The sequence below is a fragment of the Syngnathus leptorhynchus genome, chromosome 1, assembly GCF_054491065.1.
Source record: "Syngnathus leptorhynchus isolate UIUO chromosome 1, UIUO_Slep, whole genome shotgun sequence".
Classification (NCBI taxonomy): domain Eukaryota; kingdom Metazoa; phylum Chordata; class Actinopteri; order Syngnathiformes; family Syngnathidae; genus Syngnathus; species Syngnathus leptorhynchus.
In genome coordinates this window covers 25414120-25429643 of record NC_141195.1, presented here as the reverse complement: position 1 = coordinate 25429643, position 15524 = coordinate 25414120, and the positions used below count along the sequence as shown (strand labels likewise).

At 46.8% G+C, this 15524-nt stretch overlaps 1 protein-coding gene across 1 annotated transcript; it reads left to right on the top strand.

Moving 5' to 3' along the window:
• The first annotated feature begins 434 nt into the window (after positions 1 to 434).
• Positions 435 to 4210, top strand: LOC147063050 (inhibin beta B chain). Its single transcript, XM_085923533.1, has 2 exons — positions 435 to 840; positions 2247 to 4210. Exons 1-2 carry the CDS (start codon positions 435 to 437, stop codon positions 3020 to 3022), a joined length of 1182 nt encoding a protein of 393 aa, XP_085779659.1. The 3' UTR covers positions 3023 to 4210.
• Positions 4211 to 15524: the final 11314 nt, after the last annotated feature.

Sequence of the window (15524 nt, the reverse complement as noted above, 5' to 3'; positions counted from 1 at the left end):
AGAACCCAAAAGCATCACTGGCCACTCCCACTCGCGTCAAGAAGGACTTGGTGGTGCGGTGCGGTGCGGTGCGGTGCGTCGTGGGTCCCAGATGCCAGAATGGACTCATTCGCTGGCACACCTCCTCCTCCTCCTCCTTCCCTCCTCCTCTTCGTCCTCATCCTCATCCTCCTCTCTCCTCGGCCACAGTGCAACAACCGTGCTTGGGAACTTGTGAAGAAATGGCGCAAGTTTTCAAATGGATTGACATTTTGTGGGATACTTTGAAGGCTTCGGGTTAGCTTTCCCTTTGAAGCGTGACTTTAGAGCTGTACGAGAGCGGCAAAGTGTTGGCGTGATGTAACAGAGCGCTCCCTGGACTTCACTTTGGACTTGATGACTTAAAGCGTGACCAAAGCGGGAACAAAGTTCTTCTCTTCCTTCTCAAACAGAAAATGACTTGTTGGCTGCTCCGATTGGCCCTGCTCTCCACTTGCGTCCTCTGCATCCTCAGCACTGCTGCGCCCAGTACCACCAGCGAGGGGGAGCCGCACACTCCGTCCCGGGGTAGCTGCGCGTCTTGCGGCGTCGCTCAGCCGGAGGAGTCCGGCGAATCGGGCCGGCTGGACGCCGACTTGTTGGAGGCGGTCAAGAGGCACATCTTGGGCAGACTGCAGATGAGGAAGCGGCCCAACATCACGCACCCGGTGCCGAAGGCCGCCATGGTGACGGCGCTACGGAAGCTCCACGCCGGGAAGCTGCGGGAGGACGGCAGGGTGGAGATCCCCAACTTGGACGGGCACCCGATGAGCAATGACGTTCTGGAAGAGAGCTCGGAGATCATCAGCTTTGCGGAAAAAGGTGGGTGGGTGGCTAGTTACTTCTTCGACTTGGAGGCCACAATTGGGGAATTTGCACAAAGCAATTTGCTGAGTTGCTTTTGCTTATTTCTTTATCTCCGAGGACAATACAAGGAATAATTAGGTGGGCAAACTGATGGGAATCGTAAGAAACTGAAAATTGGATTCATTTGGTGCCTTGAAATGTTTCAAATTATAATTTTTTTACAGTGCATGCATGGCATCCTAATAATAATCATATGAAAGTGACTAGAAATGTGATTTTTCTTGTCACACCTGTTACTGACGGAAACTTCTGTTATGTTCACATGCTGGAAAAAAAAGTTGAACACTCCTAAAAAATAAACGCGAGCCGTGATGTCAGCTTTGACAGCCCTCAGACGTTTGTGTCAAGAATGGTTGCAGGCGACTGGCCGCATTGAGCGGCTTCCCAACGGAGCCAGCCAGCCAGCCAGCCAGCCAGCCAGCCAGCCAGCCAGCCAGCAACCGACTGCCTCCGTGTGCATCTCCAGAAACCAGTGGCACTTGGCACGTGTGTGTGCATTAAGATGTGCATCCAAGTGTGAAGCTTTAAGTTTATGATTATCTCGGGATCTCAGTGTCACTCTCAATCGGCTCCGCTCAGAGTTCACAAAGCTCGCTCTTGAATAATTGCTCTAATCTTCTTCACCTGACAACTGTCAATCAGCATGTAAACTGTAGCCGTGCACCTTTACTCTTTTGGTCGCTGACCAGATGTGGCGCTGTCCGTTATTAGGACGGTGAAAAACAAAGCTCAAAATCTGCCGTCTCGTCTTGCAGTTTGCCAGGCAAATTTGGCACTCCGTCAAAACATTGAATTGCAAAACTGAAAATCAGCCACCTAGACACTTTTGCTAGTCAGAGGTGGAGGCTCGAGTAGCACGGTGCGCTACAAGTAGCAACAAGCTTCAAAAGACGTTGCTCCTAAGTCACTCATCATCGCAACACTGTTCTGACAAATATCCCTCTCAAACAGGGATGACGGAGAAGCCATGCTAATTAACACCGCTAGTGCCTTTGATACTGAAATTCAGGGCCTGGGGGAGTCCACTTTGCACAGACAAGACAAATTGTTCATTTCTTGTCATATTTGTATTCTTGAATAAAATCCTTGCTTCAGGTCCCTTGGATTAAATTAACCTGAAAAAAAACCCCCAACTCAATTTCAAAAGATTTTCTGTCCGAATGCCTTGTATTTTTCTCTAGTGGGGCACATCAAATGATGTGGTGGCCCCCAGGCCTGGACTTTGACACCCAGGACCAAACAATTGTACATAACATTCTAATTGGCCACTGGGAGGAACAGATGAGCAAGACAGCAGAAAAGCCCAAGTTGTCCAATGCCATCCTAACTTTATCAGTCCTGCGTTGTGCCACCTGTTGCAGATGACCCGGTGACGTCCAAGTCCAGTCTGTTCTTCCTGATCTCCAACGAGGGCAACCAGAACCTGGATGTGATGCAGGCCACCCTCTGGCTCTACTTCAAGTTGCTTCCACCGCCCGTGGAGGTGCGCTCGCGGCGGAAAGTGACGGTGAAGGTGTACTACCAGGAACCGGGCCTGAGCAGCAAGTGGAACCTGGTGGAGAAGTGCCTGGAGCTGAAACGAAGCGGCTGGCACACCTTCACGCTGACCCAGGCCGTGCGCCTGGTGTTCGAGCGGGGCGACCGGCGGCAGAACCTGGACGTGCGCTGCGACGGATGCGAGGCGGCGGGCGTGGCGCCCGTCCTCCTCAACCGCAACGACGAGTCGCACCGGCCTTTTCTGGTGCTGCAGGCCCGGCAGGTGGACGCCAAGCATCGCATTCGGAAGCGAGGACTGGAATGCGACGGCAGCGGCGGTCTGTGCTGCCGCCAGCAGTTCTACATCGACTTCCGACTCATAGGCTGGAACGACTGGATCATCGCGCCGTCCGGTTACTTCGGGAACTACTGCGAAGGGAAGTGTCCGGCTTACATGGCGGGCGTCCCCGGCTCGGCGTCGTCTTTCCACACGGCGGTGGTGAACCAGTACCGCATGCGAGGGATGAGCCCGGGTTCCATGAACTCCTGCTGCATCCCGACCAGGCTGAGCACCATGTCCATGCTGTACTTTGACGACGAGTACAACATTGTCAAACGAGACGTTCCCAACATGATCGTGGAGGAGTGCGGCTGCGCTTGAGCTCGGAACCCGGCGGAGCGTCTGGAGAAGTGCGCGCTCTCACGTGCGCTCGCGTATAAGCTTGTACATATATTTATGTTTGTTCACGCGCAGTGGTACCTTGACTTACGAGCGCCCCGAAAAATTGAAAGTGGCGCTTTTAGAACAATTGTATTGTCAAAGGGGCGGTTTGAAATTGCCTTACTGTCATTATTTATTCGTGGTATTTATCAATTGTATTCATTATTTTATAACAACTAAAATGTTGTTGTTTTTTTTTTTTTTTGGGAGCCAACCCCTATTTTTTTGATTGGCAGGATATTTTTTCCCCTCAGCGTCAATTCTACAAAAATGTTTGCTATAATTCTCAATAGCTGTATAACTATCGAAGACAGAACTTGTGATGTCACTCACAAGGCTCCGCCCCCACACGATGTGTGCTTCGGCTTAATTCACACACTTGTTTTACATTCTCCGTGTTTTCATATTTATCTTTTAGAATGCATTTTTTTGGAAAGTGTTTCCTAAGTCAAGATACCACTGTATTACGCTGGGAGTTGACCTCTGTGACCTCTCGGGCCATTTTCAAATGACAAACTCACGCCGAGGCTCAGCCGGTCGGTCCCTCACACTGGCGGATTGAAATGCCTCCGGTGAGCATGAGGTGGCGCCTCACCAGTCACAAGTGCCACACAAGCTATGCAACATATTGAGCACACAGCAGACAAGCTGAACGCCAGCGACAAACTATCAGTATCGGCAATACTTGAAAGGTGAGTAGTCCCATTGCTTTATCGCTCTCCATGCGGAAGGAAGGAACGTTCGGCTAACGCGGCACGGTCGCACGGTCACGCCTCTCTGGCCCCTCCCATTCACCGTTATTGGAATATTTGCACTGAGGAGCTGTGAAGCTGCCAACACGGGACATCAAATTAAAAAAAAAAAAAAAAAGTTATTTTTCTAAAAGTGCGTTCAAGGAACCAAAGAGGTACTGTCTGTATTTGAGTGTTGTCATAAGAGGCCTAAAAACACTGTCATGTGGATCATCACCATCTTCATCTCTGCCTTGAAGATGTTGTCTTTGTTTTTTTTCTCGTTTCTTTTTTTAATCCACTTTTTACTAGCTCAATTTGTTTGTTAGATTCATTTAGATTGAAGCACACGTAACATTTCAATGTTTTTCGTCATGGTGACTGTTGCAAAAAATAAATGTCTTATTATTATTACCGAGTGGTTCTTGAGTCATGTGACTAAGACGTGCTTCTACAAAAAAGCTGGAGAGGAATGTTGGGATGGTTTGCGGTTTTCCCAGCAGCCATCAGAAGACCCTCGGGCGTCAATGTGGGTGAAGCCATCCATCGATCATGTTTATGTGAAAGGCAATCCAGTATAAAAGAAAACATTAAAGACAGCTGGCCGTGTTGGCACGTGCAACCAGAACAGCTAACGCCGCTAAATGCCAAAAGAACATTTTGATGATGTCACAGGGCAAACCAAGCTGTTACGTGGATTGTCAGTTGCATGGTCCTGCTGGAGCAATTGAAGTCAGGAAGAGAACATGCAATAAATAAAATAGCTGTCTGACGGGAATAAATTAGCGAGGGAGGTCCGCTAGCAAAGACCACACACTCGCGTCAATGACACGGGTTATGGTCGTGACCTTCTCAAAATGTCCATTTTAGCCATTTTTATTGCAGGCCAGAGTTGGTTTTGAAGCATCGACGGAGCTAGCAAAACAATATATATATATATATATATGTGTATATATACATATCATATATATGTTTGTATTTTTCCAACCTTGAAGTCAATTATGCGTCACTTATTAAATTGAATACCTTTTGTTTGAACACATTTGATTTTGTTTCAAAACAACACAGTGGTAATTTAATCCCAATTTTTTTTTTTATGTTGAATGAAATTATTGTTGAATTAAAAAAACCCGTAATGTTTTATGGTGGCGGTGCGTAAACAGATGAAAGGCATTTTAGAAGATTCCAAAACCATTACACATGAGCTTCTTTGAAGACAAAAGTGCCCATAAAGTGGGCCATAGGTGCCAATGCCCCGTGAGCTTCTCTCGCCCAAAGACAGTCGGGAAAGGCTCCAGCTCACCCGCGACCCAAACCAGGACAAAGGCTCAAGAAAATTCATGGACGTTGCTCGGCGTTTGGAGGTGAGGAATGTTAGTGGGTGGGAGGAACCTCAGAGAAATCAGGAGGCTGCGCTAAGTTGAGGCAAGCAAGTGCACAGACGTGTTTTAACACCATGCTACGCTTTTTCCCAGAACGCGAGGGAAGCTGCCGCCGCCGCCGCCGCCGCCGCCGCCGCCACACGAGACTGACGATTGATTTGATTTACGCATCATACTCGGCCACAAGCGTAAACCACACGTTTCAAAGTTGACAGTTCAGGTAGACGCCCTAATCGGACTGATTATTCAAAAGCCGAATTAGCAAACAAACACGCACACAAAGTAAGAGTCAATGCAGTACAAAGTAGCCCAAACCATTCCTAAGCATGAATATGTAACATTCATTTTTTTCTAGTCACGTTTTGATAGCTATGAAAAAAATACTTTTGGAAGGAGGTCTGCAGAAGTAGCTCCCTCTTTTTTTTTTTTTAATGACTCAAGGGGCCACTTAGAAGTACGCCAGTTGCCCATCCCAGTTCTCGTCTATCAAACGAGAAGTTTTCCACCTTCTTCAATCATTTAGCACATACTGGCATAAAACCAATCCCATCAGTTTAAAAATCCAAGAAAAACATTCGGGTAGTCTATCACACCAAAATGTTGTTAAGCCACTGATATTACCCCCACGTGAATTGAAATGGTTGTAGCTTGGCAACATGAACAAAGCACCCCTACGGCTTGCCCAAACATGGTACAACCTGCTTCTCTTTGCTTTAAAAAGCCATTAGAGCTTTGCTATTCGGACCGAGGGAATCCCAATAGTCCCGGTCCAATCACAGCATGATCGCGGGCACGAACGGCCAATCGTGGCTGGCACGAATTCATCTTGAATTCTTTTTTGATAATACTATATCCATAGCATGAATAATCATACATCATTAAAATCATGAAAAAAGAAATGTCAATATCAATCATCAAAGAAAAGAAATAAAAATAATGACTTGTGGAAAAAGGCAGACTCGATCATCCAACTGGTTGTCAGAGCGCATTTGGTACAGCGAGAGAGCAAAATGGCCAAAACATTTGATTTGCTAGTTACACACATGCGCACACACTGAAGCAGCTTTGACAAGTCACATCAACTCCATTTATAGAGCACTTGAGGAAATAACACAGCTGCATGCAAAGTGCTGTACATAAAGTCAAATTCAGACATATCAAACCATAAACACCATAAAACACTCGGTCTGAGCTCAGACTGGGCCATTAAAAAAAAAAAGGAAACTTTCCTCCGGTGAAGCTTCGTTCGCATGATTTTTTTGGGGGGGTTGTTAAATTCTTTGTCGTTGGCTCTCTGGCAAAAATGGGCTTGTCTTTGGAACTTATCACAACAACATTCCATCCTACTTCCATCTACTTGACTAAAGCACAATCCGGTATACTTAGCAAGAGGAGGCTGCCACTTTCCCACACGTATGAAAAATAAGGGAGATTGTTGTTTCATAACGGACACAACCTGTACTTGCCAGAAATTCCTGCAGCTGTGTTTCTTCCATTTCCAGCAAACCTGGATGAACATCCAGTCATTAGTAAAAATCTGCTTCCTGATGAATAGCTTGCTCCATCCAAAATATTTTGTAGCATCCTCCATGTTCTGAATGGCATCCAGCTGATTTTTGAGGATGCTAACTAAAAAATACCATCTGGACTTTATTTTTGGTTGATTTTTTTACCACAATTTCACACGAGTTTGAATGTAATTGGTCGAATCTCTGTACATCCACATGGACAATTAGAAGAGGGTGTGGCCACTTTTGCAACCGCATAATAATCATAAACCATTGCTTTTCATTTTCATACAGCAAAAAGTCCTATTTCAATGAATTGTTTACGTGGTTATTAACAGTTGAGATTCTTTCCCAAACCCCCCAAATGTGCCGAGAGCCTCGCAGCATTTCAGGCAAGTGTAAACGCAAACCAAGCTGACTTCAAGTTGACAGCAGCCCGAAAGCACAAAGTTGTTGCCGCCACAGAATGAGTGGAATGTCCCAACGCGCACACACACACACACACACACACACACACTCCAACATACACTTGATGCTCCGCAGCCCACCTTTGGGGGATTTTCTCAAAAGATGAGTGACAACTTGTAAACAAACTTTATAGGCACATTACTTGACATGAGTATTCCTTTTTCTGATGACTCTTGACTCAGCCTTTGGTTGAACGTGAAAGAAAAAATGAGGCTCAGGCATAATTGTTGCGTTTTATTGTCTTGAATAGTTTTATGCTAATAATTGAAAGGCTATTTTATATTTCCCATTCTTACATTTACTACAGTGCTGAGTATGCAGCTGTGCTCTAGAAGTGAAAGCTGAGTTGAGCTTTATTGAAAACAGATATCTGCGTTTTATATTCCTTGCTCTGTTCAAATCGTTAGTTTTCTCAACAATGTAAAAAAGTTGTAAACAGAAAGGTGAGGTCAAACCAGGTTGATTTATAGGCTGGGAAAAAAAGAATAGGGCGAGCAGATACATGGCGTAACGCGAAACAACAGATTTGGCCAGATAGGTTGGATATAAAAAGTCTGCACCCCCCAATTGATATGACAAATGAGAGCAAGCTAATCCAAACTACATATTACCTTTACAACTCAACAATAATAAAAAATAATGAAATAATGTGGTTGCACAAGTGTGCACACCCTCCTAACGGGAATATGGCTGCGTTTAAAATGAACCAATCACATTCTACCTTCTGTTGGAAGTGCTTTTATAAATAAAGTGAAGCCTGAAAATATTGTCGCAAAACTGACTTCCATTTGTAATTTTACCCATCACATATTTTTTGGCGTTTGTTTGGGAGTTTTTGTGATGCCAATTTCGTTTTTTTTGACAGTGTACTTTATCTGCGTAATCTTGCCACATCTGTCCACAAGAGCTAGCTAGCTAGGATGAGCGCCTCTGAGGCTTGCAGGTGATGTTTCCTGTCCTGACTCTCGCCGAAGATGAAAATAATCAACATGTGAAGGCGCTTCAGACCGGTCCAATTATCAGCGTTCCTTCGGGCCGACAGACGTTGAAGCCCAAAGGAGAGCCTCATGAATATTAATGAGCGGGAAAAACTGTGCATGTAAGCCTGATTAGAATTCACGGGGATGACGTGTGGCCCCGATGACTATTCATGAGAGGAAGCGTTTTCCTGCTGTCGACCCCCCCGGAGTCCGCCACCTCCGGTAACAACTCCTTCATTCATACGAGCTGCCGTCGTTTGTTAGCTCATTAAGCCCCACGCTCATCCCCAGTCTGGGACGGGACGGGACAACAAACTGTAAGTGCACAGCAAACTTTTGCGGAATGTGTCCAACAACCCCCCCCCGCCCCCCCGAGAAAAGTAGGACACCGACGTTTGTAAACAAGACAAAAGGGCCTTGGTCAACACATTCACTCAGATTGTTATCAAAGCCTTTCTGTTTTCTTTCAGCTTTCAATAACATGTCAGGTAAGAGTTCAGCTTCAGTTTGAAGCAGGCACAATTGTTCAACATATGCAACATTCGGGATGATTTCATAGGTCCCGCCAGACCCAGTGTCTATATGCATTGGAAAAGTCTACACACCCCTGTTTCTTGGTGATTTTTAAAAAATGAATAAATCGTTTCCAAACTTCTTCCACCGGTGCTAAAAATAAAGCATGCAGCATAATTTGATAGCACAAGTTTGAACACCCTGCTACAAGTGCAATCACATTGACTGATTCTGCCCTCTCATCAGGGATGCTCATTAGTGAGTTGATCAGCAGAGCGGATATTTGACAAATCAGTGAACAAGTCTGCGAGCTGAACGCACATGTTCCCTCAACCGGCACGGAGGGATCTTTGAATGTCAACAGGCATGTTGTGGAATGTTTTCAGAAACTCGATAGCATGGCGATATGGAACAAGGCACACCGACATTCAATATTCCCGGATTCATCGCCGTAGCTTCGGCCGTCTGTGTCTCGTCAGTCTTAGCGCACGATTGGACACTTGACATGATTTCTCTTCTTCATTTTTGCAATAGCGGTTACAACTACTGGAGAAGAATTTCTCGTGTGTGGATGGAAGCAGATTGTTTTCACGAGACGAGAACAAGCTCCATTCAAACTGGACTAAAACAAAGACAAAATGGCTGATGTCATGAGAAAAGTCTCCGGGATTCCTGGAGCTCTGCTGCCTGCCCGCCCGCCTGCCTGCCTGCCGGGGGCAAACAAAAAGCAGCTGCACCAATGCCATGAAAGGTAGCGCTTCATAAGATAGCAGGTGAGACGTGTTGGAATTTAACTTGAACGCGAGTTACTAATCTGACTCCAATTTGTGACCTTACCCAACTGCCACTCATCCAACAATATGCGCGCTCGTTCTGCAATAGAAAGGTATCAGGAAGCTGGTATTTTCACACACGAGTGGATTTATTCCTAACAACCAAATCTAATACATCCTCTGGGTCTCGGGTCCCTCTCAGTACACCTCTGTACGCCTCTGTTGCCACCAGCAGACGTACTCTACTTCCGAGTTGCCCAGCCATTAATTATACTACACAATATGCAAATGGCACATAAACAAAGGCATTCTGTCATTATTCTATTGGCTATGTGTACACTGCATTTAACTTTAGCTTGCTCTTATTGGTCTTTCTTCTTCTGCAGAATCATTTGCTCGCTCCTCCTGGTTGTAGTTTTCCATACAGGGTCCCCTAGTTGTTATCTCCCCGCTGCCCCTGGGTCATCTTGTACTCCTTGCTGCTCCTGCGTCATTGTTTAATCTGGAACATTTCATTCGTGCACATCCTTGCCCACATATCTTGTTTTGTCTCCACCGTCACACACTCAGCACTTTACAGTTTCATACTCTCATACACAAGATGTCTAATGAACTACTTTAAGATCAAACTCTTATATTCCTTTAGACGCCTCTCGGCTCTCCCCTAATGAAGCAAATGCAAATACCAAAATGGCCTCTGCGCTCAAGCGTCACTTTCCCCGCAGCCGACCCCTTCCCATGTCAGACCCGCTCAGACGTACGTACGCAGGGCAGGGCCGGGCCGGAGCAGAGGGCTCAGACCCGGATTAAGTGGGAATGGCGAGGGAGGGAATCCCAACGGCAGCACGCCCGCCCGCCGCCAAGGCCGTTTTGTGCCGGGAATACCAAGCACCGGCCCGTCGCTTCCCAGACAATGAGAGCCAAGGCGTGCGACGGCAACTTAATTTTCAAAGAGTGAGAGGCGAGCGCGGGCCTTCTCTTTCAGCGCCGAGCAACCGGCTCCGACAGCATAAAGACACATTGTGGAAGAGGCGGAAAGTCAACCGTCACGCGTGGGTCACCAAGCTGCGGCGTGACATAACGCCAAGCCTTCGCCGCCTCCCAGAAGACATCAGAGCCAGCCAGCCAGCTCAAGGCTTGTGTGACGTGACGGAGGTTTGCTGACAATGGCGAGACCGTCTCGCTTGGAAGAGCCCACGCCGTAGATGTTTCACTATTTGCAAGCTAACTTGGTGTTGATGGGATAAAAGTGGAGCTTTGTTTCAAGTTGCTACAACAAAGTGAGGGACAAGCGTGATTTGTATGGTGCTACTCTTGGCGGCGGGTGGGGGCGGGGGCGATGGGGCACGTTGGGCTAAGCAGGGAAACGGGGAGGGAGGTCATTAGCATAACAAGTACTGCGCAACCAAAAGCCATTTTGCTTCCTTTGTTTCAGTCAAGCAGCTGTCATTTGCAGAACATTTTGCATCTTGGATTCTTCTATGCTAATTTCCGGGGGGGGTGACAATGTTCAACAATAAGCGCTCGGGCATCGGACAGAACCCTTTTGATGGCCGTGCCAACCCAAACAATAGCTTCACGCTCCCAGCAGCACAACTCGGCCTTCAATGACGTTCCCAGCGTAGTGCGGCCCCCCCCCCCCCCCCACGACTGTCATCATCAGATTCACATTCAGATTGGCGACATTGGAACAGCACTTTGAAGGTCACGCCCGTGTGAGTCTTCATTCGTGATCCATAAATAACACATTTGATTCATAGCGCACATTAAAAAAAAAATCTGATGCTTTACAAGTACAGACAAGCGAGAACAAACCACAAATTACAGCTAGAAATTGAAATCAGAAGCACTTTTGGAGTTTGAGAAGAAGGTTGACAAGGTCACGCAGTCACGGTTGTGTTTCAAGAGCAACTTCCAGAAGGTTAGCCACAAGTTTGCCACACTGTCCAAAGAAGCCATGTCTCCATATTTTTAGAAAGTTTCTCCATCAAGTGATCAAAAGCAGTTGCAACTCTTTGTGCTTTTTCTCCTCAAATCTGGGACAAAGTCAATCATTTGGGTCAACGTGTAGCCGGAGGAGGTTCTAACAATCATGCCGCCATCTTCTGCTGATGAGCAAAGTCCACATCGGTCGGTCCATATTGCGTGTGAGCGAGCAAGAAGACCAGATTGTTGAAATTTGAGTAAGAAAATAAACCTCTGTGGTCTCCTTTGTCCATTGAAGATAAGAGAGGAACATTATGAGGTCGAACGTTCTATTGAGGCTTGGAAAAGAAGAAAGAGGTGAATTTGCGCCGTGCGATGGTGTGTGTTCATTGTAGCACTTGAATTGTCGCCCCGGGCCATGGCGCTCCCTCAACGGGAAAAGTCAACTCAAATTGGGTTATTGGAGACCTCGGGCTGAGGAACCGGGCCACCAGGAATCCAAAATAAAGCGGCGGCCTCTTCTACCGCTAAAATAGAGCGCAGCTGGAAACCGGGTTACACCGACACCAACCCTGTGAGGGGGATCTCCAAAAATACCAACCCAACCGGACCTGCTTCTGTCATCTTCAACAAAGGAAAGCGCTTTGGAGGTCGTTTCTTGACCCCATCCAAGGCCAAAATCAATGGCGCGGGCGGCTGGAGATTTTAGCAGCCCAATCACAATAGAACATCTCGCCACTGACTGGACCAAAGAAAGCCAGAGGAAAGGTCACGCCATCCTCATATGTTGGATTTCTAGCTTGTCTCTACTGTATAGTCACAACTGTATTATACTGCCCCCGGTGGCCAAGTCGCGCACACCAGTCAGTTGGAATTCCTTTTTTCTTTTCATTCTATTTATGTATTTCAAAAATATCGTGTTTCATTAAGCCAGAGAGTTCTGTTTTTGTTATTTAAAACAAAAACCCACCATATTTCTTCGAGGAAGCGACACTCCATGAAGGATTTTTCAATGGGGAAAGATGATTTGAGTGACAAACACAGTGACGGAACAAAAATAAACAAATATGAAGACACCGCTGCCTATTTTATGGCTTAGATGTGGAAGATCATATTAAAAAGGCGATGGTTGATTATTTTGAGGGGCGAGACATAATAGTTCAACAAATGTGCAGCAGAATTTGTGACCAAATAAGGTCAGAAAAGGAATCGCGCTTTAGAATCAGGCATGACTTTAGCATGTGGGTTGGGATCATATCACAAGTTGGTGTGTGTGTGTGTGTGTGTGTTGTGGAGGGCTTGTCCAAACATCTTGTCCAGCCCAGTGACAGTGGGATTAGAAGCACCTGCCAGGCAGACAAAGGCAAGCCCAAAACCAGATGAATGAAGTGCCACTAAACAGCAGCTCCGCCCCTCCAGCAAATAAGCGCCCCGCCCCGCCCCGCCCCGCCCTCCTAATACGACGTGGTCTCCATACTTGTCGGACAGCAGATGGAACAAGTCAACTCTGACCAAGAACTCTTCTCTTACAACTTCCTGTCCTTAAGTCAGGCATATGAGATGATGCAACAGCGGACCCCCTAAATTTTCTTTGAATGAGGGGGGGGGCTATAGAGTGATGGCGCTATTGGGTTTCCATCTGCCGGGACTGCCGGGATGATGTTTGTCCTGGCCCTGTACTGGACACGGTTTGTCACAGAGAGGTTGCTTTGGTGGAAGTTGTATTTTCAAAGCAGTCCATGTCCACACTGGGCCCATACGGTTGCACAGCCAGGATGGTAATCCAACAATTTGCACAGTGAATTTGGAATATGAATACTCTTGAAGGCTTCATTTGAGAGCCCACCTCAGGGTGCTTTTGCCATGGTTGCTGTGCTGCTGTGGCTCGATGGATCAAACACCTGCTGTGAATTTTGCCTTTCAGCTCCTTGTTAAAGAGCAACACGTGTGAAAATTCAGCAGGTGGCCATGCGGATTGAAACTTTTACAGGTCAGCTGAAGTTCACCATGAAAGCGTGTCATGCATTTTGGAGTCATCTGGCCTTTTTCTGGGGAGTGGTTTTATATATACGGCCAGCTGATTTGCGAGCGAGGGTGTATTCAACTAAAAGTAGCGCTACGTGGCTCGGACATGTTTGATCCCAGCTCTGCCATTGATTTGTGGCACGCCTTTGAACCGGGACTCTTTCATGTCCGCCATCGGGTTGTCTGGGTTTATCTCTCGCTTAAGTGGTGGAGTCTCACTTCTCTTCTTCATGTTCTAATCCTTTGCCCGGGCTAAACCCTGCCATGTCATTTGTGGTGCCTTCCAGGTGTACCGTGAGGAGAGCAAAAGCGTGAGATGAAGAGTCCGTAACGTACGGACTTAGTCCACCTCTTCTGAAATTTGATCCGTCGGGTTCATTGAGAGTTTTTTTTTGGGGGGGGGGTTCTGGGCCGATGTGAATGCGGGGCTAGGTTTGGTGGCTCAAAGTGGCTCAATCCACCATGAAATTCAAAATGATCAGGTGTGGGGCGGGAAATGATCCAATTATTACTTAATTGATCCAAAAATGATTGAAACAATGCTTATCTACGTATCTAGAGCGATCATGCGGGCGTGGAATCATATTTGGCCTGCAAAGACAAATTGTGCATAAAATTACAAATGATCTTCACTGTTCAAAAAGAGGTAATTTTTATTGTACTTACTAGTCTCTGATTTCAGTTTGTTGCGTACATTGATTTGGGTCGTCAGAAGGAAAACAGAGTTTTGTTTGTCGGTCTACAGTAGCGCCAGCCAGCATCTTCAGCAGGAAAGCAAAACGTCTCTCATGTGATCTGAAGTGGAGTTGCCAGCGTTTGACTCCTGTCATGGTGGCTGAGCGCAAGCATCTGATAAGCTTTCTCCTTTTACATGTGCCTTTATGGGCCAGTCAGCAGAGACAAAGTGGCCTGCCACACCTGACCCGACCCGACCCGACCCGACCCGACCTTGAATGTGTCCACTGAATGAAGCATTTTGATCCAGAGCCAGATTGCTTGATGTACAGTGTGTAGAATGGAACAACGAAAATGCATTATTATGGGTGTGTGAGATTGTAATTGATTATAAATTCAAAGAAAATTACGATGAGATAAATCTCATGTGTATAATTCACAGACATGAACTCTCAAAGTCTCAGTTGTCCAAAATGTATTTTCGGTCGACGAGTCCAACCCTACAAATGATGCTCTCTGTGAGAACGACTCCCTGCCGTAAAGAATCCAACGAATAGAAGATCCGTGTCTCCGATTCCTCAATGCGTCATTTTCTCACGACCTCCATTTGATGAAACAAACATCCCAATTAGGACACCAAAGTCACAGCAGGTGAGTGCGACACCACACAAAAAGTTGGCTGCACACCTTTTAGCAAAAAACGCATGTGATGCGATTGCCCCCAAAAACTATGGCTCAACATTTCAAGTTCACCTTCCCTCCCGGCCGGCCGGCCTCAAGTCCAACCACGGCAACGTGGAAGCATGCGTGGCTAACGGCGGCGGGACGGAGCCCTTTTGTTTGGCCAACCTTTTCATCCCTCCTCAGGAGCTGGCTGACAGACGGGCAGAATATGGGACGGACGGCCACTTCAGATTCATTTGAAAGTGTTTACGCGGGCCAAACAATAGGCGGCGGTCACGGCTTTTACGCGTAGATTTCTGGCAGCGACGGAGGGAGACACCACCGGCAGCTGGGACACAAGAGATGCTCTTAAAGATCAGCGGCTCCTGTCATCGGAGCCCGCTGGCCATTGTGTTGGAAAATGAGCCAATTTCCATCAGCCATGTTTGAAACAAGCGCCCGCGGCGGGAGACAATCGCAGAGACACAAAAGATTGTCCCAGGAGGACATTCCCCTGCAGCAAGCAGTGCACTGATTTTTCATCTCACTGTCCATACAGTAGAAAACACATTTTCACAGGCGAGCCAATGAGTCAAAACTTCACGAGAATTCAAAGAGAGGTGGAATTTTCACCTCCTGTTGAACCAATGAATAGTTTGTCGCATGCTGAGGGCTAAGCTCATGTGGAATTATTATACAAGGAACCCGACTTACAAGATTTTCAAAGTACAAGTCACCACTGGGTGGATTTTTATGCTTTGACTTGACGACAAGTGGCGTGTGCTTGCAGAAAGATCG

What these genes read in the sequence shown, in the direction of transcription:
- LOC147063050 (XM_085923533.1), top strand. Translation starts at nt 435, where the DNA reads ATGACTTGTTGGCTGCTCCGATTGGCCCTGCTCTCCACTTGCGTCCTC. An exon ending in CATCAGCTTTGCGGAAAAAG is followed by an intron (nt 841 to 2,246) that starts GTGGGTGGGTGG and finishes CACCTGTTGCAG; the next exon opens with ATGACCCGGTGACGTCCAAG.